This window comes from Emydura macquarii, unplaced genomic scaffold (genome assembly GCF_026122565.2).
Source record: "Emydura macquarii macquarii isolate MOO-44397 ecotype Brisbane River unplaced genomic scaffold, CSIRO-AGI_Emac_v2 contig_2768, whole genome shotgun sequence".
NCBI lineage: Eukaryota > Metazoa > Chordata > Testudines > Chelidae > Emydura > Emydura macquarii.
Window position 1 is genome coordinate 1,989,134 of NW_027132905.1, and position 22,708 is coordinate 2,011,841.

The 22,708-nt window shown below is 42.5% G+C and overlaps 2 protein-coding genes across 2 annotated transcripts in view; one reads left to right on the top strand and one right to left on the bottom strand.

The window, feature by feature from the left end:
• Positions 1 to 405: 405 nt before the first annotated feature.
• On the bottom strand, positions 406 to 9,334 carry MRPL22 (mitochondrial ribosomal protein L22). Its single transcript, XM_067566294.1, has 7 exons — positions 9,251 to 9,334; positions 9,067 to 9,112; positions 7,456 to 7,591; positions 5,737 to 5,802; positions 5,096 to 5,173; positions 3,520 to 3,589; positions 406 to 687 (listed from the first exon to the last, which is right to left on the bottom strand). Exons 1-7 carry the CDS (start codon positions 9,279 to 9,281, stop codon positions 476 to 478), a joined length of 639 nt encoding a protein of 212 aa, XP_067422395.1. The 5' UTR covers positions 9,282 to 9,334; the 3' UTR covers positions 406 to 475.
• Positions 9,335 to 9,367: 33 nt separating this feature from the next.
• Positions 9,368 to 22,708, top strand: part of GEMIN5 (gem nuclear organelle associated protein 5) — a 30,333-nt gene continuing 16,992 nt past the window's right edge. Inside the window, exons 1-13 of the mRNA XM_067566276.1 lie at positions 9,368 to 9,631; positions 10,416 to 10,570; positions 11,172 to 11,353; positions 13,438 to 13,589; positions 13,833 to 13,949; positions 14,547 to 14,679; positions 15,078 to 15,240; positions 15,880 to 16,092; positions 17,662 to 17,747; positions 18,466 to 18,560; positions 19,100 to 19,236; positions 20,939 to 21,012; positions 21,599 to 21,780. Of these exons, the coding sequence (XP_067422377.1) occupies positions 9,484 to 9,631; positions 10,416 to 10,570; positions 11,172 to 11,353; positions 13,438 to 13,589; positions 13,833 to 13,949; positions 14,547 to 14,679; positions 15,078 to 15,240; positions 15,880 to 16,092; positions 17,662 to 17,747; positions 18,466 to 18,560; positions 19,100 to 19,236; positions 20,939 to 21,012; positions 21,599 to 21,780 (1,837 nt within the window). The 5' untranslated portion in view covers positions 9,368 to 9,483. The remainder of the gene's footprint in view (positions 9,632 to 10,415; positions 10,571 to 11,171; positions 11,354 to 13,437; positions 13,590 to 13,832; positions 13,950 to 14,546; positions 14,680 to 15,077; positions 15,241 to 15,879; positions 16,093 to 17,661; positions 17,748 to 18,465; positions 18,561 to 19,099; positions 19,237 to 20,938; positions 21,013 to 21,598; positions 21,781 to 22,708) is intronic.

Consider the following 22,708-nt stretch of genomic DNA (forward strand, 5'->3'; position numbering starts at 1 on the left):
CACAACCAGATCTGCACCAGCAGTTCCTTGCACCCATGCAGATGTACTTACAGTATGAGCCCAAAATAGCTACTAAACAAGGCACCGATGGATAATTTAAGGGCATACAACTGAATGTCCTGACTTAGTTCTTCCATTTTCAGCATATGATTGAGACCAGAATTGGCAATTCAGAGGCTCAGAAAAATTGGTAAGACAAATAACCGAAAATAGGTTTAAAGAAAGCATCACTGTGTGATTGCAAACTTCTCACTTCCCAGGAGAAGGGACACCTACTGCCTTTCCAAGTGTTACGCAGATCTGTGGTGCTGTAATTAAATAGTAAAAAGAGGCTTGTGATCATCCTTGCATCATGCAGCAGATTTTGAATAAGCCAACAGCAAACTGAGAACCAGACCATGCAAACAGGCTTACAATCCTATTTTTATTTACACTTTTTCAAACTATGAAGACAATATACACAGCTGGAATAGCGTCACAGCGTATGAATAATGGTTCTGTTTCGGAGCTGCTGCACATATTCCTTAGCTTGGTCAAATCCAGTCTGTGGTGGTTCTGGAGGGGGAGGGGGACCTTCTACCAGCTTCACAAAGTAATGGCATTTGACTTTTTCCATGATGCCAAACATGCCTCGGCCATGGTAGCGGATCCGTTTCAGATAGTGGCCTTTTCCAGAAAAGGAATCAGCTAGAAGAGGAGGAAAAAAATGGGAGTCTCAGAGTGAGTGAGTTACTGAAGCCTTTAACTGGACATTGTCAGGGTGTTTTTCATAACCACCCTCAAATTCCTTTCCTCCCAGAAAATTTTCCCCTTTTACTGAATGCATGGAGGATTATTATAGGGTACCTCATGACAGAGAATTCTTTAAGAGCACTAATGTTGATTTTTAAAAGCATGCACATGTAATTTATTCACTTTGCACAAAGTGAATAAAAACACCAAAAAGGAGGCTAATTTTGGGGCCTACTAGGTTTTACAGTGTCCTTTTAATGACAGCTCCAACATCTCTTCAGTAACTGTTAATGTAAGTGAACAGATTCCTGACTCATTCTTAGTGAAGACTTAACAGGTTCCATTGTGTCGTGTCTCCTCTCATCCCCTGCTCCCCCATGCTCACTGTATCTGAACACCCAACCATGCTCTCATAGTAACACTTCTTGAGCTTGGGGGCTTGGGTGGAATTCTATGGAGGCAACCTGCTCTGCAACCAAGGTCCCTTTAAGTTAACATGAGGATGGTATGATGACATTCCCTCTACAGCATCTCCAGGACTAAGAGTTGCTTAGAGAAGAGATCTTGGATAGCAGCACTGCAATGCACTAATCACAAAGCAACAAGGCCAATCTTTAGAAAGTAAATTGAGACTTACACCAGTCCTTAAGAGCTACAGCAGAAGGCGTACACAGCTCTGTCAGCTACAGAGTGCTGGGCTCCTGAAATGTCATTTCTAGGATTCTGATTACTTTCTGTAGTTTGGTCCAACACTTAATGCTTTTTACCTCTGGTATCCTACCTTGCTACTAAATAACATATGTAAGAATGGGGCAAAGTCGTGATGCAAACAAAATCCCGTAACACACAGTAGTAACAACAAAAAAATCCAACTGATTTTGCTCAAATTCCACTCAGTTTCTAGCACCCCTGCTCCGGAGGACCAGCTTTGCCAAAAGACCAACCAGATATTGCAAACAAACTGCATGATCTGAAGTAGAATATGCTGTTTGCTAGATCTGGCTAGAGACTTGTGCTGAAGCCACAGCTTCAGGATTTGCTCCAGAACGTCTGTGCTTCTTGCTGATTCTTGATTTACTTGGCTGTAGATTTTTCTTCTTCCTTAAGTAGGACAAAGGTGAATATAGTGTAGCACTTTATGAAGTGATTGAGTAGTAACGAGGACCTGTGTCCTGGGCCGCAAAGGAACTAGGGTGGAATGCAGATTTAAAACAGCTAGCCTTGCCTCTTAGCACTCCATTAACAAGCACTTCAGTTAAGTGTTTCTGTTAAAACTTTTAACATTACAAGACCTCTTTCTTTAACCTTTGCCCAGGAAGGTCTAATTCACCAATCAGTTCAATCACTTTCTCCTAAACTGTCCACTTCAGATGCCATGATTATGAAGTGACATGTTATTTTCCCCCTTGTTAGAAGCTATTTCCACTGCCTTTTTCATCATTCTAAGTTCAAAAGAGAAACGAACTTTCCATGGCACTGATCATGCCGTGGGAGGTAATGCAAAGACTGCATGTAAGGCTGTATCTAAAAGCACTTCACTTACACTCTTTTTTTACTCTATGAGAGGCTGATAGAAGTTCAGGTGTTCAACAGTAAGAGAATACTGTTGGCTAGTATTTCACATCTAAATGTAAGTTACACACTATTGGAAGGGGTAGATCCTTGAAAATGTGACACTACAGCAGTCATACCCAGGAAAAAAAGAAATCACACTTTACTATCAATGATAGTGTCATATGTAGAAGTCTTGTACGGTCAATGTCCTGTTAGAGGCATTGTTAGCAACTCCACAGTTGGGGTGTTCATATTTGCACTTAAAAGGGGATAAAAACCTTGTTATTTCACACTATTAAATTCAGCCTCTATATTTAATACAATAACTCTTCAGAGGACAACTGAATTTTTCTGCTTTGTTTTTTGTGTGTAGAACGTCCAGGGAGAGAAGGACACCAGATGACTAGACAGCTTGCAAGAAGGAAGAGCAGCAGCAGAAAAGAATGAGGAAGAGAAGGGACCAGACCAGGGGCAGAGATGGCATAAAGAGCCAGATAATATGATCAACAACATTTTTAATACAAATGTTTCTTGCCCTAAAGACAGCTAAGAGTACATAAATATTTTCTTAGTATTTTTCCATGTAAGCCACTGCTGTAGTTGCCACAGGCCTGTTACGTGATTGTGTTCCACAAGAAGTCTGAAGATTTGGCCCACACCTTAAAATGTGCTTGCGCTTGAAAGAGATGTTTCTAAGGCAAATTAAAATTACTTTATTTGGTGGATTATAGAAATAGGTGTTAGAGTTAATACTGAAGGTGAATGGAAACCTGATATCTACACATCTGGGATTGTCAAAACTACCTGGGAGCATTGAAACAGTACCAGTAAGAAAGATTGAGTTCTTTTCTTATTCAGCACCATTTTTAGTACTTTCTGAAGTCAAGCATCTTCCTCCAAATGAGTCTGTCCCTTTGTATACAGCTAGTGGAGATTTCATCTGGTGTTTTGATGAACGTATGCATCTCTTACTACAAATGGTGTCAAATTCTATGGAAAGTGCTGTGACAGCAACTATTGACTAAACGCTTGATTACCAAATTCTTAGTAGCTCTGTGAAGATACAGAATACCGAGGTTCTCTGGTTATTAGTATTTTGCTACAGAATAAAATTTGTAGTTAATAGCTATTGTTGGAAGCAACCAGCTCAGAGCCATATGACATCAAGGAACCTTATTGGGGATAAAATCACCTCACTTCACTGTAGGGAGACAAAATAAGAAGCAATTTTACCTATGTGTAAATTTGATTTGAATTCTACATTGTGATTTCTCACTGCCATTTCTTGAGCTTCCAGAAGAACCTATAGCGAAAGAAAAGAAATGCTGAACATGAATTAAAGCAATGCAATTTCTCATCTCTGTAAAGATACCTGTAATTGTTTCCATTTTTAAATCAGTAGCAGAAATGGATTCTTAAAGGATGAGTCCCGGTGGGGGGGGAGAGAGGGGGTGTCGTCATTAGTATCAGTTGAAATGCACATGCTTATGCCAGTGATAAATTTGACCCATACTCTATAAGGGGGTTCTTTTCCTGCATATTTGGATGCAGGTTCAGTTTTGATAAATTAAACAAATATTTTTAGTTAAGCCTAACTGATTTAGGAGCATAGATCTCTGTCAAAAGGGGCTGCAATGTTTAAATACATTTAAAAATCTGGGCTTAAGTGATTAACAAAACACAAATATTGTGCACTTTTCCTAGAAGTAACAATTAGAGCAATGTTAAATTTGGAGCACAAAGTGATAGTGACCAACTCCTTTGCTGAATGGAGATAAGGATTTGAAGATTTATTTACTGCACTTAAATATTCTAGGTTTGTTTTTTTCCCCAACAAGTGCCAGTTTTAAATCTGTTTTTTACCCCCACAAGCACCAGGGATCAACCAATGAAATTAATAGGCAGCAGGTTTGTTTTAAACAAAAGGAAGTACAGTACTTCTTCCCACAACCTATGGAATTCATTGCCACAGGATGCTATGAAGGCCAAAACTATAACTGGATTCAAAAAAGAATTAGGTAAGTTATTGGAGGATAGGTCCATTAATGGCTCTTAGCCAAGATGATCAGGGATGCAAACCCATGCTCTGGGTGCCCTAAGCCTCTAACTACCAGAAGCTGGGCATGGATAACTTGAAAATTGCCCTGTTCTGTTCATTCCCTCTGAAGCATCTGGCATTGGCCACTGTTGGAAGATAGGATACTGGGCTAGATGGATCATTGGTCTGACCCAATATGGCTGATCTTATGTTCATCTTCATGAAGGGTCAGACTCCAGACTAAAAATACAAATTATGAGGTTGCACAGGATAGCCACTGCAGTTCACTGTTTCAAGATAAGGGACACATTTTACTCAGTATTTTTGTATTAGAAACTGATGTGATGCCTCCTCTAATGAGCAAGTGGGTCACCTGTTTAAGGCCTATGATGTTTGCAACATAAAGACAATAATAGAAATTTTCATACAAGACTCAGCTGTTCTCCCTTCTGGTATCCTACAATTTGTAAATCTGAAACAAGTTTTAAGCTATAAGCTTACAGACATGAGTTTAAATGTTTTTGAAGGCTGGTCATTATGACCAGAGAACACCCATATGCACTATATTACCACTAGTTACTAAAATATTGTATGCAGAGATGATTAATGCCTTGACAAATCAGAATAGAATTAATAATTACTATAACCAAGAAAGTTTGGTCAAAATATTCCAAGTGGGCTTAACAGTAGGTCTCTGGAAATGCTGACGATAGGTATGGGTTTGATAAAGTCTGTTTGGATGCTGAAGTGCTAAAGAATTGCCCAATATACCTCTCTGATCACCTTTGCCCCCTTCTTGTCATTGAACTCCAACTGAGCAAGAGCCTGATCAATCGACATTCCTTTTATCTGGAATTAGGAAAAGGAAAGAGAAAAATTAAACCCTGCTGAAGGGGAAAAATGTTATTTAAGATTGCAGTGCTAGGAACAATGCTGACATTGTAAGCAAATACAAATATCAAAGATTTTAGCCCTCCCCCTGGTTCCCATCCACCGCACAATAAAACCTGTAGTACAGAAGTCTTATCAGTCAAGTATGAGAGCTCTAATTTCCATACAATTTTTCATACGGGAAGGATGTGCCTGTTGTCCTTTGCCAAAATTCCTACCACCATTCACCGCAGTTAGTTGGCATATTCCTTTCTTAGGAAAGGCAACGTGTTGGTGCCATCCGTATACAGTTTGAAAAGCACTCAGTAACGCAAAATGTTATTCATCTGCACTTGATGAGCAAGCTTATACAAAACCATGAGAATGCTTTTCTAGAGTTTTTGCAATGCAAGAGCTGAAGAGACTGACTGAATCAGGCTTCTGCTATTCCAAAGCAGTACGTTTCAAATATAGGAATTATAACAAATACAATTTACACTTTCCTACCAAGTACATTGCACAAAGTCAAAATTTTCTCGTACCAGTTTTGCCAAATACCACATCTTGTCCTTACTGTATTTTATGTCCCTTCGACAGTGGTATATTTCCTAGGGGGAAAAAGATTTTATTTTAAAAGCTATAGTACTGGTGATTTGGCTGTAAAAGTGAGACTATAGAATGTTTATAATGTCTCAGGAAGAAAAAATAATCTTACAAGATCAAGACAAGCTCACCACTTCTACTAGGCACTACCAGAATTCCAGGACAAACATGTCATACTTATCTGGTAGTCAAATCATTTTACTAAAGTTCCTGAGTACAGACTATGTACACACCCTTTTTAGGAGGATAATTAAGTTATTTTAGAAGTCAGAATCATTGAAAAACACACGTTAAAGATTTTTCCTCATGTCACATTTCCTTCTCCCCAATCTTCTATAGTCCTAAAACCCATCTGCTCATTCCACAGTCTTTAGAAAAAGTTGCTTTGATAACAAATCTACTCACTGGGACAGCTTCTATATGCTGGTGTCATAATGAACTTAATTAACCCTTCAGAGGCAGAATGATCTGTCAATCACTGATTGACAAGAAAAGCTGTCTTCAAGAAAGAGCCACTTGAGCACCACCTCTGCACCAGCAAGGACTAGAAACAGCAAGTGGAATTTAACATGAGTGCAAAATTAAAGATAAGATGTTCTTTTTAATAAAGGAAAAAAAGATTTATATTTTAATAAGTAACATTTGATAATTAAAGTTTCATATCCATTTCATTACTCACTGCATATATTATTGAGGCTTAAGATCATAAATGCTCATGCCCCAGACAAAATAAGATGTATTTTTTTTAAAAAAACAAAACATTTACTATTCTGTTGAGATGCATTTTAGCTTTGCTGAGGAACAACCCAAACACTTGACACTAAACTCATTACTTTCAGATTAAGTATTCCAAATATGCAGGACTAACATTTTTAGTTCCAAGAGGTATACTTGGGAGAATTTTAAAATGAACCTTCCAAACTTTCCCATACATCACAGTGCAGGTTGCCAATTTTGAGATCTTAAAGATAGTATCATTCCTTCCTCCTGTGCCCAGCCTTTTAATATTTAGTTCCACATAAAACACAAGCCAACAGAAAATTCTAGCAGTACCATATCTAAGTATATTTTCAACTCTTAAAGGGCTAAAAGAAGCAGAGTCGAGATGGAATCACAATTAAATTAAAATCTTGAAAAATAAGCCTATTACCTGAAGTCACTACATAAAATATTCTTCTATTTTTCTACCAAGTGACTTTGACTCAGCAGTGCACATAATTATGCTAGCATTTCCAACACTATCTTGACTTGAAGGAAATATTGAGGAAACAATTAGAGAAAGGATCACTATGTTGCTTTCCTCAGTCAGTTCAAAGCTCCGCATTTACTTAGTTTGGCAGGGTGACCAGCACTAGAAGGCTTATTTAATTTGTAGCTTTGTATTGTGCAAGACATGTATATTAGTTGGGTGGTCCGAGCTGAGACTTGAGGATTCAGTAGTTCTTTTCCATCTCTAAATTCTAAGATTAAATGAACCTCCTTTATTCATACAGTTACAAATAAGAGATTCCAAAAATACCCAAATCTTGGACTGAGTCTGCTTACTAGTTATCATACGTGATTGCCTTGTGGAATTAGCCAGAGATAGGCAGCAGTCTGATTTGAAGCAGCTATTTACTACATAAGCAGGTAGAGAGAGTTCACAGGCAAATGCTTACTGCTGGTCTTCGAGGCTCTCCTGGCAACTGTGGAGGGTAAACTATTCTGTTCTTCTTCTCCCATCTCTCGACATCCTCCAGAGATGTGCTTGTGTGGATATTTGATAGAGGAGAAATACTGCAAGATGCTAGTAACCTGCAAGAAAAGAGTTTTTAATCCTTTTGCTGCTGGACCAGGGCAGTGTGATCCTATGCAGGTAACAGAAACACTGACGGTAAGCTAAGTCAATGACACATCGAAATATACCAAATGAGTTTAAACAGCAAAGAACATGTTAGTTTGGTAAACTTAGATGTATATTTAACATTTTTAATTGGAAAAATGATGTTATCAGAGATGTGCCTTCATGCCAATGACATTTTTCCTGTGCATATGGGAAATTTAGGGCTCACTGAAACAAGTAGTAAAGCTTCCTCTACAGCTATTCCAAAATTAAATGCTCATCAATGATGCTAAAGTACTTCAGTCCTGGTTGATAACACAACCAGAACACCTCATTCCAGATTTAAAGACTTAATCCATTCATTTGTCCCCTACATATGAAAATGAACTCACATGACAGAATCCCATCATCTGGCAAGGAGACATTAGCTTCTGCAATTTAACTGATACTTGCCCACTTATTGGCTTTTTGGCTATTAATCTTATAGGAGTAATAATTTTTTGCCTTTTTCAACAGCAGACTACTGACTTAGAACCAAAAGTTGTTATGTTACATACAACTGCACTGTGCTTCCTGCCGAATTTGACATGAAAGCTACTATACTAAAATTACTTTCAAAACACAGTGAAGCCAAATTTTATCAGATGGTTCACAAGGCAAAATGAGACTAAAGGTATATTTTGCATAAAGATAAGTTCCTGTGGTGTATCAGTTATTTCCTAAACTGAAGACCAGTCAGGAATATTCGTAAGGCAGAAGGTGTCCCCTGCTGGCCAAATAGGATGATACTGTACAGCCATGCCTGTTGAATATTGGACTGAATGAGTCAGTAGTAAAAGAGCAGGAAAATGAGAAGCCAAAGCCATGAATAAAAAGGGAAGCAGACAAGATTTTTTTTTTTTAAAGGCTGGCTAGCCAGAGTCAATACCCTGTCTCCCAGGTCTTGGGAGAATCAACCTGCTTATTCCTGAAGACAAACAGTACCTAGATCTCTGCACATTCCTGCCGAAGCCCCTAGCCCTGGCAGTCCTGCCCTGCGAGGCTGAAGCCCCAAGACCCCCTCCCCAATGGGCAGAAGCCCTTAGCCCCACCACCCTGCTGCAGGGCAAAAGCCCCAACAAGACCCTCAGCGCTGGCTGGCGGAGAAGGGGGTGGGGGGGATATGGAGAGCTACATGAGCCACACCGTAAGTGTAAAAGAGCCGCGGTTCGGCCCCCCATTATACGGCAAGCCAGGCAGGGAAAGAAGCAGTGAGAAAGAGACGCACATGGACGTGCTGTAACAGAAACGGAGCGGATACGTAATCTATACCATAACACACCGAGATTGTCACTCTGTCTGTCTGTCTGTCTGTCTGTCCGTCTCTGACAGAGGCGGGGGGGGGGGGTTCCGAACCGAACCGAACCGAACCGGTCCTACAGACAGACGGGGGGAGGCTCAGACTCACCTCTCCGGCCGGGCCCAGCTGAAAAGGCTCCGCGCCCAGGCGGCCCCTGCAAGGACGAAGCGTGGAGTTAGTTGAGGAAGTGGCTGGCTGGCGGGCGGGCGGGCGGACGGACGGACCAACAACCCAACCCCACCCTCACCCCACCCCACCGCCGTCTCGCACACACTGATTCCCACAGACTCACCAGCTCCCACCACCGCCGCCTGCGCCGCCATTTTTCTCCGCCTCGCTTTACGGCAGGCGTTCTCCACGCAGGCGCAGCCCGTGACCGGATGTCGTGCGCTGGAGGAGGAGGGGGGGTCAAAGGTTACGCTGCGACAGCGTGCGCGTGGCGCTTTACGGCAGCTCCTGGTAACCGCCGGCCTGTGGCGCGGGTCACACGAAGACGCGGCTGAGCGCGGCGGCCCTGGCGGGGCGATGGCGGCGGAGCGGGTGCTGCCCGCCTCTCCCAACTGGTACTGCGGCCGCTGCAGCGACACCTGCGGGGCCGGCCGCCTCTTCGGCTTCGGGGCCAGGAACAGCGTCTACCTGCTGGAGGTCGGCGCCGCCGCGCCCGCCTTCCACGGTGGGTCCTGCCCCTCGCGGGGGCCCGCGGAGCCCCTCCCGGGAGGGGGACCCCGCCCCCCCGCAGGACGAGCATGGCTCTACCCCGGGCCCCGAGAGCTCGCCTCGCGCTCCCCCCGGAACTGAACCCTCGCCCCGCCTTTCACGCAGCGGGAGGGCACGTGGCAGCCAGGCAGGCTGCGCCGCTGTACAGCGCCGTGCACCCTCGGGGCCTTGCTGAGCCTTCCCGACGGAAATCGGGTGACATGATTAGAGGGTGTGACTTTAAGGCGTGTTTCTGACTAGCTCACACCTCTTAATTCCGGCCTGAGGGCGCCTTGTTCCCGTTTAGCTTAATTCACGTTTATGCTGGAAAGAGCCTGTCCACACGGTGGAGTTATTCAGCCTAGGTCCCACCTCGCAGGGTCCCAAAGCCAAATGCCTGTGCTGCAATTAAACAGCCCATGAGCCCGAGTTGACGGGCAGGGGCCATCCGGTCGGGTTTTTAATTGCGGTGTGGTCATATCTTGAGTGTTTTAAAGCGCATTGGCCATGAACTGGGCTTGAGAAACCAGCCCGCATCCGAGCTCTCCAACAAATGTGATACAACCTGTTGTGTTCACATAATCATCCTGCATTCAACAGCTTTTGCAACAGTCGGCAGTGGATGTTGCAGTGAATGATGTTTTGCCTTTTGAGACCTTTAGAATCCACACAGAAAATGTCTTTGTTTAAATTTAGAAAAACACTTGTGTTCCTGAAGCTAGAATTCGTTTTGTGTAAATTTTTTGCTTTTGCAATTCTAGGGGAACTCATAGGCCATACCGAAAGGGTTTCTGGGTTCACGTTTTGTCACTATCCTGGTCAGAGCAACTTCTGTGCCAGCAGCTCTGACGATGGAACTGTGAAAATCTGGGATACGCAGACACTGACTGTTGTGAATGAACATACGCTGCATCAGGTATAGTAGTCAACTGCCATGTCTTCGTGCCTGTGGAAAAACTCAAAAACAAGGTTCCCAAATCTTTTCTTAGGCAAAAACAAAATTGCACCAATTTCTCAATGCCAGTCAGACAGCTCTATATTATTATTTTATGTATATATTGCATCCTTGACTTCACAGAGGCCATAGCCCCGTGATTCTCATTTTGTGATCCATGGAGCCTTTCCTGGCGGTCTATCAAACAAAGCGCTAGTGAACCAGTGAGGCTATGAGGGGAGGTGGCCCCATGAAAGGCTCTTCCTCTGACAACATTGTCTGCAATAGGCTGTGTCAGTGATTTTCGACCTTTTTTCATTTGTGAACCCCTAAACATTTTTCAAATGGAGATATGGACCTCTTTGGAAATCTTAGACATAATCTGCGGACCGCACAGGTCTGCGGACCACAGGTTGAAAACCACTGGTCTACATGCTTCTCCTAGCTACTTAAACAGACTTATCCATGTGCTTCCTGCTATTGTGTGTTGTAAATTATTCCTTTAGACAAAGGGTCTACAAAAGAAGCTTAGAGACGAGACTTCATTAGGCACTCTTGATCAGTCTGCATTCTACTTTTTCAGAATACAATCTCTGCATTGCATTGGTCATCTCACGTGAAAGATTTGGTTGTGTCTGGTGATGAGAAAGGGACAGTCATTTGTTACTGGTATAACAGAAATGACAGCCAGCAGTTCTTCCCAGAGCCCAGAACTATATTCTGTCTCACTTGTTCTCCCCATCATGAGAATGTAGTGGCCATCGGGTAAGTACTAGTTACATTATTTTGCAGGGTAGATGTGTGTTTTTGCCTGTAATACAATTTTAAATGTATTCTTTCAGAGGTTTCAGTAGTTGTTTGGGGATTTGGCCAGTCCATCTTAAAGTTTTTTGTTGTTGTTCTTGTTCTTGTAAGTATTTGATTGAGCAGGAGTATAACACAGTGGCTTTTAATAACCCCAAATGACATCTACGATACGTCTACACAGCAAGCAGGATCCTGTGGCAGTGAGTCTCAGAGCCTAGGTCTACAGACTCAGGCTCACACTATGGGGCAAAAAATAGCAGTCAGGACTTGAACTGGAGCTTGGCTTCTAAAGCCTAGGGAGGCGGGTGGGCTTCAGAGCCCGAGTATGTAGACTTTGGGCTCTGAGAATTGCTGCCACAGGAACCTGCATGCTGTGTAGACGTGACCTGGGAGTCTGAAAGGCCTATAAGACGAGGACATTCATAGTTGTCTGTGTATCTGAGCTGACAATCAGGCCTTAACTCATGTGATTGACTCAGTGCTGATCCAAAGTTCAGGTGATAGCAGAATTTGCTGCCTTTGTGGTTTTATTTCAGACCCTTATAGTTACCTAAATCTAATATTTTTTTTAATTGCACTTTAGTTGTGGGGGAGGAGGAGCTAAAGCTCTCTTTCCTAATTGTGCCGCCTCCCCTAACTTCATTAGGCCATGCCGCACATTGTAGTTCTGACCCTTAGACACACATCACCTTGTCTCTGCTTCATGTTGGGCCCTCTGAAGTCTATGATGTGTAGAGAGAGAGCAAGCACAAGAAAGGGAGAATGACAGATTCAGAAGGGAAGAACTTAACTTTCTGTGCACAAAAAACACCATTGTTTTTTTGAGTCTTCCAAAGAAGCGTCTGCCATGGTATCTGGAGTGGCTCATGCCAACATGAGGGCAGATTGTGAAAAAGCAGAGCAGACACCCAAATTGTGTTGTATATTTTATAATGAGATTTCACCAATCAGGTAACAAGTGTGAACTCCTACAGCACTATAACAGTCTTGCCATGGAGTTACAGACAGAGTGGAATGCCAAGGGGACTATCTTTCCACCCAGGCAAGATGGACTATGTAATAGGTGGTCCCTTTATGCCAAAAATCACAACAATATTCAGGTTACTCCAGTCCCAAAGGGCCAGTCACTTATCCGAGGTCATTTCTATTTGGATCTCAAATCAAAGACAATTCCTGTAGCCAATCCTGTACTTAACTGAACATTTATTAACTAAGAAAAGAAGAGAATTATTGACAGTTACAACAGGAAACACACCCACACACAAATGAGTTAGTGTTAGATTTATAAAGGTAATATGAGCGTCTCTAATAAGCAGCTCTATATGTCTAGGGCTGACTCATGCCAAGCAGCATGGAGTTCTTTCGCTTTTGTTTAGGAATCTTTGCCCCTCGGAGTCCAGACAGTGTAAAGATCCCAGTTTCTCCTTGTCAGGGATTTTTATTGCCTTCATCCCAATCTCCAAACTGATGGGAAGAGTTCATGCACAGGCCTCCCCTTCCTGGAAGGAGTGAGGAATGCAATCAACAAAATCTCTATTCTTTGACACTACAGAATGCCTTCTGAAGACAAATGAGGCAATCTTGTGTACATGAAGAGCACTTTACTGGAATGCTTGTTTTCCTGTTTGATGAGTTTACACAGTTAGAGGATTACAATGCAAGCACTCAATGTCACTTTATACCATGAGATAGAGACATTATAAGTGGGATTAATACATGCAGCATCCTACAAGCATTCCATAAAGTCTAAACACATTCTCATCCCACTAATATCTAGTTTAACTATACTAGCCAGTAACTGAGTCAGGCTGGTTTCCAGCTGTGCCTTTGTCAGTGTTCGGTGAGGCTCTGGGCCTTGGTATGAGCTGGCATCTGGTCTGCCAGTGTCACAGCGCCATCAGGCCTGTGGGCTAGATCCTCACTTGGTGTAACTCATTTGAAGTCAGTGGAGCTATGCTGGTTTACACCAGCTAAGAGTCTTGCCGTGTGTGTTTATTTGAGAATTCAAGTATCTGTCCATGAATGTAAATGTTTATTTTTAGCTATAAAGATGGCATGGTGATTATAATCGACATCAGCAGGAAAAGGGAAGTTATTCATAGACTAAGAGGCCATGATGATGAAATACACTCTCTGGCATGGTGCCCTGTGCCTGGTGAGGAAGTGTTATACAGTCGGCAAGAAGAGCTCCAAGGTAAATAAATGGTTAGGGGCTTTCAAATTATCTTGTCATTCATATGGCTGTCCAGCTAGAAGCCAAATAAGTTTCTTATTTCATTAATAAAAATGCACTAGCTGATCTAAGGCATCCAAAGAGTTGAAAATAAAGTTTATCTGATGCAGGGTAGTATAATTGCACTTGTTAATATTTATAGTGCTCTACATTTTTCAAATGTTATGCTATAATTTCAACACCTTTTAATGTTTCCTTTGGAAGAAGGTGAGGTTCCAAATGGAGAGCTAATACAGGAGTCAGCTGTAATGAAAAGCTGTTACCTGGCCTCAGGAAGCAAAGATCAGACCATTCGAATCTGGAGCTGTGCTAGAGGCAGAGGTAAGTCCAGTGGACCTTTATAGAGGAAATGATGCCAGTGCGTATGGAATGATAAGTACACTTTCTGTCAGCTAGCCTGGTAGTTCAGCAAGATGACGATGATTCATTTGTATGTTAATAGTGTCTGGAGACTCAAATGTGATCAGGGCCCCATTGTGCTGTAATATGCTCTACGCCAGTGTACCACATCCCCACATTTTGTTGTCAGCCTAGATACTTTGGTTCCTGGGTCACCCAGGGCTCGAGTAAGTAACAGAAAGGACACCCTCCTTCATGTCACAGAATATGTTGTACTGGAGTTAAAGAAATCCTGACCAATTCTGGGGAATGGTGGCTCTTACAATCAATAGAGGGGGGGGTTCTAAGAATTGAATCTAGAGTAGAGGACTCCACACTGGGGAACCCCCTCAATACATTGTAGATTTTAAAAGCAGGGGGTACTCTCCTACTGGGAAATTGTTAAAAACCAATTGAAAGGACACATGGGTATGCACTTGAGGTTTGTTCAGTCTGACGCTTTGTTAGCAAGGCCTGGCATCCTCTCAGGATTGTCCCATGCTCAATGGCCAGATTCTAATTAATCTCTTGGTTCTGTAGGGGTGATGACTCTGAAATTGCCCACTCTGAAGAGAAGAAGTGGGGGTGTTGACCCCACTATTAAAGAGCGCATTTGGCTGACCGTTCACTGGCCCTGTAGCCATCCCACAGCGATTGTATCCAGCTGCTTTGGGTGAGTAGATATTGCCAGCTTGGACAGGTTCTACAGCTTTGGACATTTTAGTTGCTAGCCAATAAAGCATTGAGTAGGAAACCCAGCTTCCTGTATGCTAGGGAAGAAGGTGCTTCTGGTATTGGAACTAGAGCGGGGACAGGATTTTGGCCTTATTGCGTAGGTAAACTTTTATAAGACTGAAACTTCTATGTTTCCTGGGACTTGTCCAAAAATCTAATTCTATATATCACTGCTAATGATACTGGTGATTTCATGTTTGTCCATGAGCTCCCTGATGGGAGAAAGCTGTGTGACTCACACTGACTTTGGTTTGACAGGGGTCAGTGGGTGTGTAAAATATATGCATAGCTATTTCTTGTGCAGAGGAAAATAAAGTGTGCACTTTCCTTTCACAGAGGTGAGCTGCTGCTATGGGATTTGACCCAATCTGGGAAACGCAAGTGGACGCTTCTGGGATCTTCTTCAGAAGGGCAAAATCACACAAGGATTGTGTTCAATTTATGTTCATTGCAGGCACATGGGAGAGAGCTACTTCTTTCCATTTCAATGGACAGGGATGTAAGAACCACTTGTCATCTTACAATAGTATAGAAATATCTGAGACCATTCACTGCAGCTAAATCTGAATATCCCTAATTCTTAGGAGCAGAATTTGATTGAGCCGGAGGCGGGTTGTATGTATTTATGTTGTTGTTGACTTGAGCTCAGACTTTTATTACAATGAGATTGATGAATCTCTTCCTGTGGGCTTGATGGAGAAACATTTAACAGTGTGAAATGTCCATTTTTTTTCTCCATATATACATTTTCTCTCCTTATTTTAACAAGACCCATTTTCCCTATTAAAATCACGTATATTAGCTTTGTAATATGTGGCTTGTAGAACCTAAATAATTTGAAAGTGCTGTCTTGATGAGTGTCTTTCTTAAAGGAGCAAAGAAGTCTGTGATTTTTTTGGAGAAGGACCATGAGGTTGAGTTAACTTATCCATATGGTCTGCTCACCTTTAAATGAACGGGCTCTCTCCCACATGACACTGAAATATCCCAATGTTGTGTACTCCCCAGGACAGGAGGACCAGGCATCCTTGGTTTAATCTTAAATTTGACCCTTTCATCATTTGTCTTGCTCATGCTCTTTTTATTGCCATTACATCATTAACTCATATTCTGTTTCTTGTTTCCCAACTTTCTCCAGGTAAAGTGTTGGGACTTGACGTCTTTAGATTGCTGCTGGACCCTGCCCTCTCTCGGGGGCTTTGTCTACAGCCTAGCCTTCTCCCCTGTGGACACAGGCTGCCTTGCCATAGGTGTTGGGGACAGCATGATCCGGGTGTGGAACACGCTGTCTATGAGCAATACTTATGATGTGAAAACATTCTGGCAGGGCATCAAATCCAAGGTCACAGCTGTGAGTGCGCTTCTAGTTCTCTTTTTCTCTTGCATTTGGTTTCTTGCTGTTTTGTCACAGTTCAGGGCAACTGTGCCTGTTTTCTCCCTTTGTGGTCCAGCAAGGGCACTCAGTTTAAGCTTCTGACTCCCTCTCTTGGGCCAGAGACCTGCATATCACTCCCTCCTGACCAGGGATTTTAAGGCTGCACAGCTCCCTGCCTGATATCCCCAGCAAGCCAGACAGCATAAAAAGGGCAGTGTCTGCACATGTCTTTCTCTGAGGTCTATGACCACTGTATCACCTGCAGTTACAAGTTACAAGCTCCTACTAAGCAAGCACATTTATTCGTAAGGTAAAAGTGTTCCAGAGAAAACATGTTACAACAATAAAAGAACCTTCACGTGGGCTAGAAACTTACAAGAGATCATGCCCAACTCCAATCTCAGGCTCTGGTAGGTTTTAGTCCGTCAAAACCCACAAATGGGTTTTCCTGTATTTATAAGTTCATCCATCTTAGATCCAGAACAGAAACTGGGCAGATCAGCCATTTCTTTATGTAGCTCAGGGCCTTTGATCTTGGCCTTCTGTCACAGCTAATCAGCAGATAATGACCCTCTCCTCAGAGCATAGCTTCGAAAGACTGGGTTTTTGCATAACCGGAGTTGGGGAATTTGCAGTAATGTCTCCCTGGGGATTCCCCAGGAAACCCACTTCACATTTACTGTCCCAAAAGTCCATACTTGTCTGGCATATTTTCAGTGCAGTCTTTTGAACTCCCAGGTCTCACACCTGTCACATCTCCCCCCTAAAAAAGGAAACATACAGTCCTGGCCCACAATAATATATAACCTTAATATAATAAAGTTTTTCAAGTCTGTTGCAGGAAATCACCATATCTGCCACACTCACTTATCCCTCCCTTCTGGAGAATATTGTATCCGGATAATAGATACAGCAAGCCAGTATATTGCCCACATTCTCTCGTGCTGGAATCATTTGCACACATTATGTTTCTTCATGTCTAGGGACAGAATTCTGCACATGGATGCAGCTGCGGGGTGCTTGTGTGACATGTTGGGAAAACTGACAAAGGTCCATTGATGTAGCATTGTATTTCTGGTCAGTTTTTCCCCATTCTGTTCTTCCTGCTCTGTGCCTATGTTTTCCTCTGGCACCCTGCTGTGAAGGTGGCAACCTTTGGAAAAAACAGGCTTAGAGGAGTGTGGGTATTGTTCAGCCACAGCGTAGCAAAAGGCTCCTGCTCTATGGCGAGTGTTAGGATCAGTGATGGCAAGAGAACAGTATCTGTCTTTAGTAGAAACTGCTTTTGCCACTATGAGCATCCTAATTCCTCCAGCCCTGATTTGCCCAACTCACAAATGGAGAGGGAGCTTGGGATATTCTCAGCAAGAGATCAATATAAGTGCCTCACTTGTGGGCCTGGTAGCAAGGGGTTGATCTACTAAGGCACAGTGCTGCCTCCCCAATTTCAAGATTTTCCCCTTTTTTCTACTTAATGCCTGGAAAGACTGCACTAGGGGATAGGAATTAGCCATTTCTGATCTCTTGTTACTGTTTTGTTTGCAGTTATCCTGGCATCCGACTAAGGAAGCCTGCTTAGCCTTTGGAACGGACGATGGGAAGGTTGGCATGTATGACACCTACTCCAGCAAGTAAGAACTAGTTTTCAAGTTGGTGGGTGTTCTGATGAACAAATTATGGCTACAGTGATAGGAATAATGGAAGCTTGTTAATGCATGGGCAGTTTGAAGTGACACTTTAACTTATGGTGATGCTACTAATATGATTTTCCGTTCCATGCATTCAGTATCCGTGGGATAAAGATAATCCATATCACTGCCAATGTTGAAATTCAGGCTGTGCCCACTCCGTGTACATTGTCCCTTTTCTCTGTTGCACTGTCCTTATGATTAGGCAAGCTATTGCTCAGAGAGTAGGATTAAATTACAAGTAGCCGGAGGGCATAGTTGGTTGGATTTTGGGTGTGTCCACCTTGCTTGTATCCCTGCTGTGCCTGGTAGCTCCTGATGTAATTTTGCTCAACTTGCCCAACCAAATATCACCTATGGGCATAGAACATTTCAGCCAGAAGAACTTTTCAGAGCGCTAGGAACATGTGCAAATGTGCCATACAAGAAAAGTCCTGCTATAACCTTAACTGTAGCAAGTAGTGTACCAGAGGATGCCACTGTGAGGTGTGCTGCTAGTTGCATTTCTGTTTGTTGGCCTGTTGAACTGCTGCTCGTCCCTTTTCACTCATGGCCATTGTGCTTAGAGTTTTTTTTGTATCTGAGACTTGTCTGGGAATGTTCACTGCACTTCACTGAAATCTGACTTATTTTGCTCTTCCCCTCTCCTTTCCCTATCCAGCATCAAAAATAAGCCACCTCAGATCTCCAGCACCTATCATAAGAAGACAGTGTACACGTTAGCCTGGGGACCTCCGATTCCCCCTCTCTCTTTTGGTGAGTCTTGGAACCATATTATAGCAAACGAAAAGCCCTTTCACTTGCAGGGGACATGGATGCTGTGGAGATGGCACATCAGCCCTCCTGGTGAGTGGGTGTGCGCAAGGTATGATGCCTATGCACTTGGAGATTTTTAAATGGAATCCTTCTCAAGAAGGAATGACCCAATAGCTGCATACATACATCGAAGGTCATCATTCAGGATCAAACGTGAGACCTTTAGCACCAAACCCTCCAGCCCCTACCACTTGAGCTAGAGGAGCAACTGAAAGGACCTTTGTTAATAACAAGCTCTTAATTTTATTCAGGGCCAGCCACCAGAGGCAAGTAAAACCCATGCACAGTCAGTGTGTTATAAAGAGGCATACTTCTGGTATTGAAAGTGGCTCTTTTAATGGGTTATAGCAGGAGAGTTTCTTACTGCCAAATCTCATATGACTCTTTAAATCAGGGGTTGTATTTTTTCTGGGAGCAATTAGTCCAACTTGGGCCTGTGGAGGAAAAGGCTGTCTTTTGCTTTTTTCTCTGTTGTATAGGAGGCGATGGTGACAGGCCCTCTGTAACATTATACAGCTGTGCAGGGGAAGGTATTGTCTTGCAGCACAACCCTTGGAAGCTTAGTGGAGAGGCGAATGACATCAATAAAGTCATTAGAGACACTAATTCAGTCAAAGTGAGTATGATTCTTTCTGGGTCATGGAGTAGAAATTACTTGCATGTTACATTCCATCCCACTGGGTTTTCTTTTCTATCTTGTTGATGATTCTATAGCAAATAAAATAAAGCGTCTGAAATCCTAAATCTTCCTAGATGCACTTCATAGACATTTAAAGCATCTAAATACTTTGAGTTACATACACTTCTGTTCCTAAAAGAGTTTTTTCTCTTTCATTAAGGCAAGTGGGCAGATCTTCTCTTACAATAAAGCTGTCGCCAATTGTTTTTTGGTTTTATAATTTATTTACTCAAGACAGCTCAACTGAGATGAAACATAACTTGTTTTCAGAGAAGTACTTAGTTTTAGAAAGCCAATACTTGATTCTTATAGCTCTTTTCATCTTCAAACCACTTCAGACATTAATTAAAATCCACAATGGTCCTTTGAATCTGGTAAGCAAGTATCATTAGTACCATCCTATTGATCAGGAAACAAAGGCAAAGCACCTGAAGCCACAGCACTAGGCTGATCAGATGTCCTTATATTAGGGGCTTTGTCTTATGTATGCAACTATACCTCACCCTCTTCCCACCCCACTCCTCCCTGAAAAAAAAGTGTCCCGATTTCTCACACTTGTTATCTGGTCACCCTACACAGCGCTGGGGTTAAAATATGAAGCTTTTAGCTCTAGGCCCTATACTCAGGCCACACCTCGGTCTCATCTTTGCATACAGCTTCCTTGTACATTGAGGTTTGCAGAGGCACAAATGACAGCTAGGAATCTAACATCTGAAAATCTCCCCCTGAATATCTAGGCTGAGATCACATAGTGAATGACTGTGCTTCAGCCACTGGAGACCTCAAAGTGCTCCTAGTCCTTTGGTCTGAACATTGGACCTATTCGATCAGCACCTCTCTGAGTGCAGTTTACTATTTAATTTTTTTTAAATGAAGTGTTGCAATAAAGTTACTAAGCTTTCCAGTGGAAGTCCATCTCAAATCACACTACAGCTGGAGCAAAGTAAGCTATTGTAAATGATCAGACCTGGGAACAGGGATGGTTAATCATGCCTTGGAAAAACAAAGAAGTAAACAGTGGGCCAGGTCCTTATTTGATATAAATCAGCATGGCTGCATTTACTTCACTTGAGCTTTGCTGACATACACCAACTGAGGTTCTGGTCTAGTCTTTCTGACCAAAAGCATCGTCAGAGATAGGCATGGATTTTTCTCCTTCTAACAAGAAACAACCAGCAGCTGAAATTGAGAATTACAGATAATGTAGATCCGGGTGGGAGGGAATTACAACTATAGTTAAATTCTTTATCCGCTTGAAATAGAAGTTATGCATTTGTTCACAAAGACTGAGACTTTCAAAGGGGGTTATGTGCCCAGATCCCATTGAATCCCAGAGAAACTTCCTGTGAAATTTTTAGAGTCTGAATTGATAACCCCAAGTTTCCTGCAGTAATCAGTCCTGCTAGAAATAGGGCCTATTTTATCGTCACTCGAGCATGCATCTCTGTTACAAAATGTGCTCTGGAAATTGTACATTGGGAATTCTCCTTTTATGGACTTTGTCTTTTTCTAATTGCGAACTCCCAGTCTGATTACTGGTTTTAATTCTCTTGAATTTATGGAAGGAAAGGGTTTAGGGTTTGTAGCAGTTACTGCTAACAGTTGTGTGTTCTTTCCTCGATATGTTTTCTTTCTTCAGTACAAATTGCCTGCCCGGACTGAGATCAGCTGGAAACCAGATGGCAAAATCTTGGCTCTTGGTAACGAAGATGGGTATGTTTTCTTTAAGGTCTAGATTAATGCTAATTTTATATGTGCAATCAACAGCTGATTAAGCAAATTCATCAAGAGTCAGCGCATGGTGACTGCTTTGATTTCTTTCCGACCTTCAGCCCTGTCAACGTGTTGGAGGGAGGAGGAACTTCTTCTTCTCATGTCAATGAAACAATTAGCCCTACCTTGAACTAGTTATGCTGGAGGCAGGTGCTTCCAACAGGGCATGGTCAGTGTATCTCAGTCCTGATCAGTAATATTCTTTACCATCCCAGAACTGGGCCTCATGAGCACACACAACCCTTCATGCCACAATGTGTGTTGATTTTGACAAGTGATCACTAAGTTAAGGACACTTGTTTTCACCTGTGACTTAAGGCAGGATTTGAACCAAGTCTATGGAGGTGAAAATCTCATTAATGTCTTCAACCACTCCAGCCCATATTCTATCAATCATTATATCCTGTTAATGTTCAATAACAAAAGAATATTCACATTAGGGATGAGACCGATATCATTTAACAAATCCCACTTTTTACTAACTTGTGAATTTTTCATTTGGTTTTTATTTTAATTTTAATTTCAGATCAATTGAAATATTTCAGGCTCCTAATTTGAAATTGCTCTGCACCATTCAGCAACATCATAAACTGATTAATGCTATTCGCTGGCATCATGAACACGGGACCCAGCCAGAGCTGAGCTACATGTTAGTGTCTGGCTCGATCAATGCCGTCATTTATGTGCATAACCTAAAGAGTGTCCTAGGTAACTGCCATGGCTTATGCTTTCAGATGTTGGCAGGAATGTGATTTTTTTTTTTTCCCCCCGATTCAATGTTTTCCTTTCCTTACACTTTCTCTAGGGGCTCCTCTACTGTGTTTCACTCCTTGACTCCAAAGGGAGTTGATTTTGTCCTTTTCCTCACCCTTTTAACAATGATGATTCTGGGTGGTTAAAAATTGTTTTGGGGTCCCATTCCCATGTTCGCTTCCCCAGGCAGCAAGGCTTGAGACTGTTGGCCAGGAGTGCATGCACAACCCCTGAGTGGGGAGAGGCGCCTTGTATCTCATCAGGGGTCCTTCCCAGGCCAGCATAAGGAGCAGAATTGATAGGGAGCTGGTGACAAGGCTCTGATGGGTACAGTACACCCTTCTGATAGTAGGGGGAGCGTGCTTGTTTCAGTTTTCTGAAAAAGTTGCCTATTGCTTATGTCTTGAAATACATGGGGGCGGGGGGGAAGGTAGAGAAGTCTGTGAAATATTGAACTGGGAAATCCCAGCTTAAAAAGAGCTTGCATATTTCACAGTGCTGTTAGTTTCCAACGTGCTCTTTAATGTGAGGAAAAACTTCAGTTGCACTATGGGGAGAATCCCTAAGTGGGGGAGAAGTGTATTAGTATGATTGTGATATGAATGCAGCCAGTAGAAGGCAACTTTTATTTTGCCTAGAGTCCTTTGTGTGAACCCTCTCCCAAAACTGGTGACAGAGGTAACTAATAAAATAGCATGCTGCATAAGGTATAAAGTGCACTGTTGGACATTGTAAGCCAAACTTTCAGTACACAGGGTCCAGGCGCGTATGCAACTGTTTACCTATGTTTACACGTGTAGTTTAGACCACTGCATTACTCAGGCAGAGAAAGGCATGCCTCAGGGTCCCTTGCCAACTGCAAATGTAGCCTCATGTGATCATA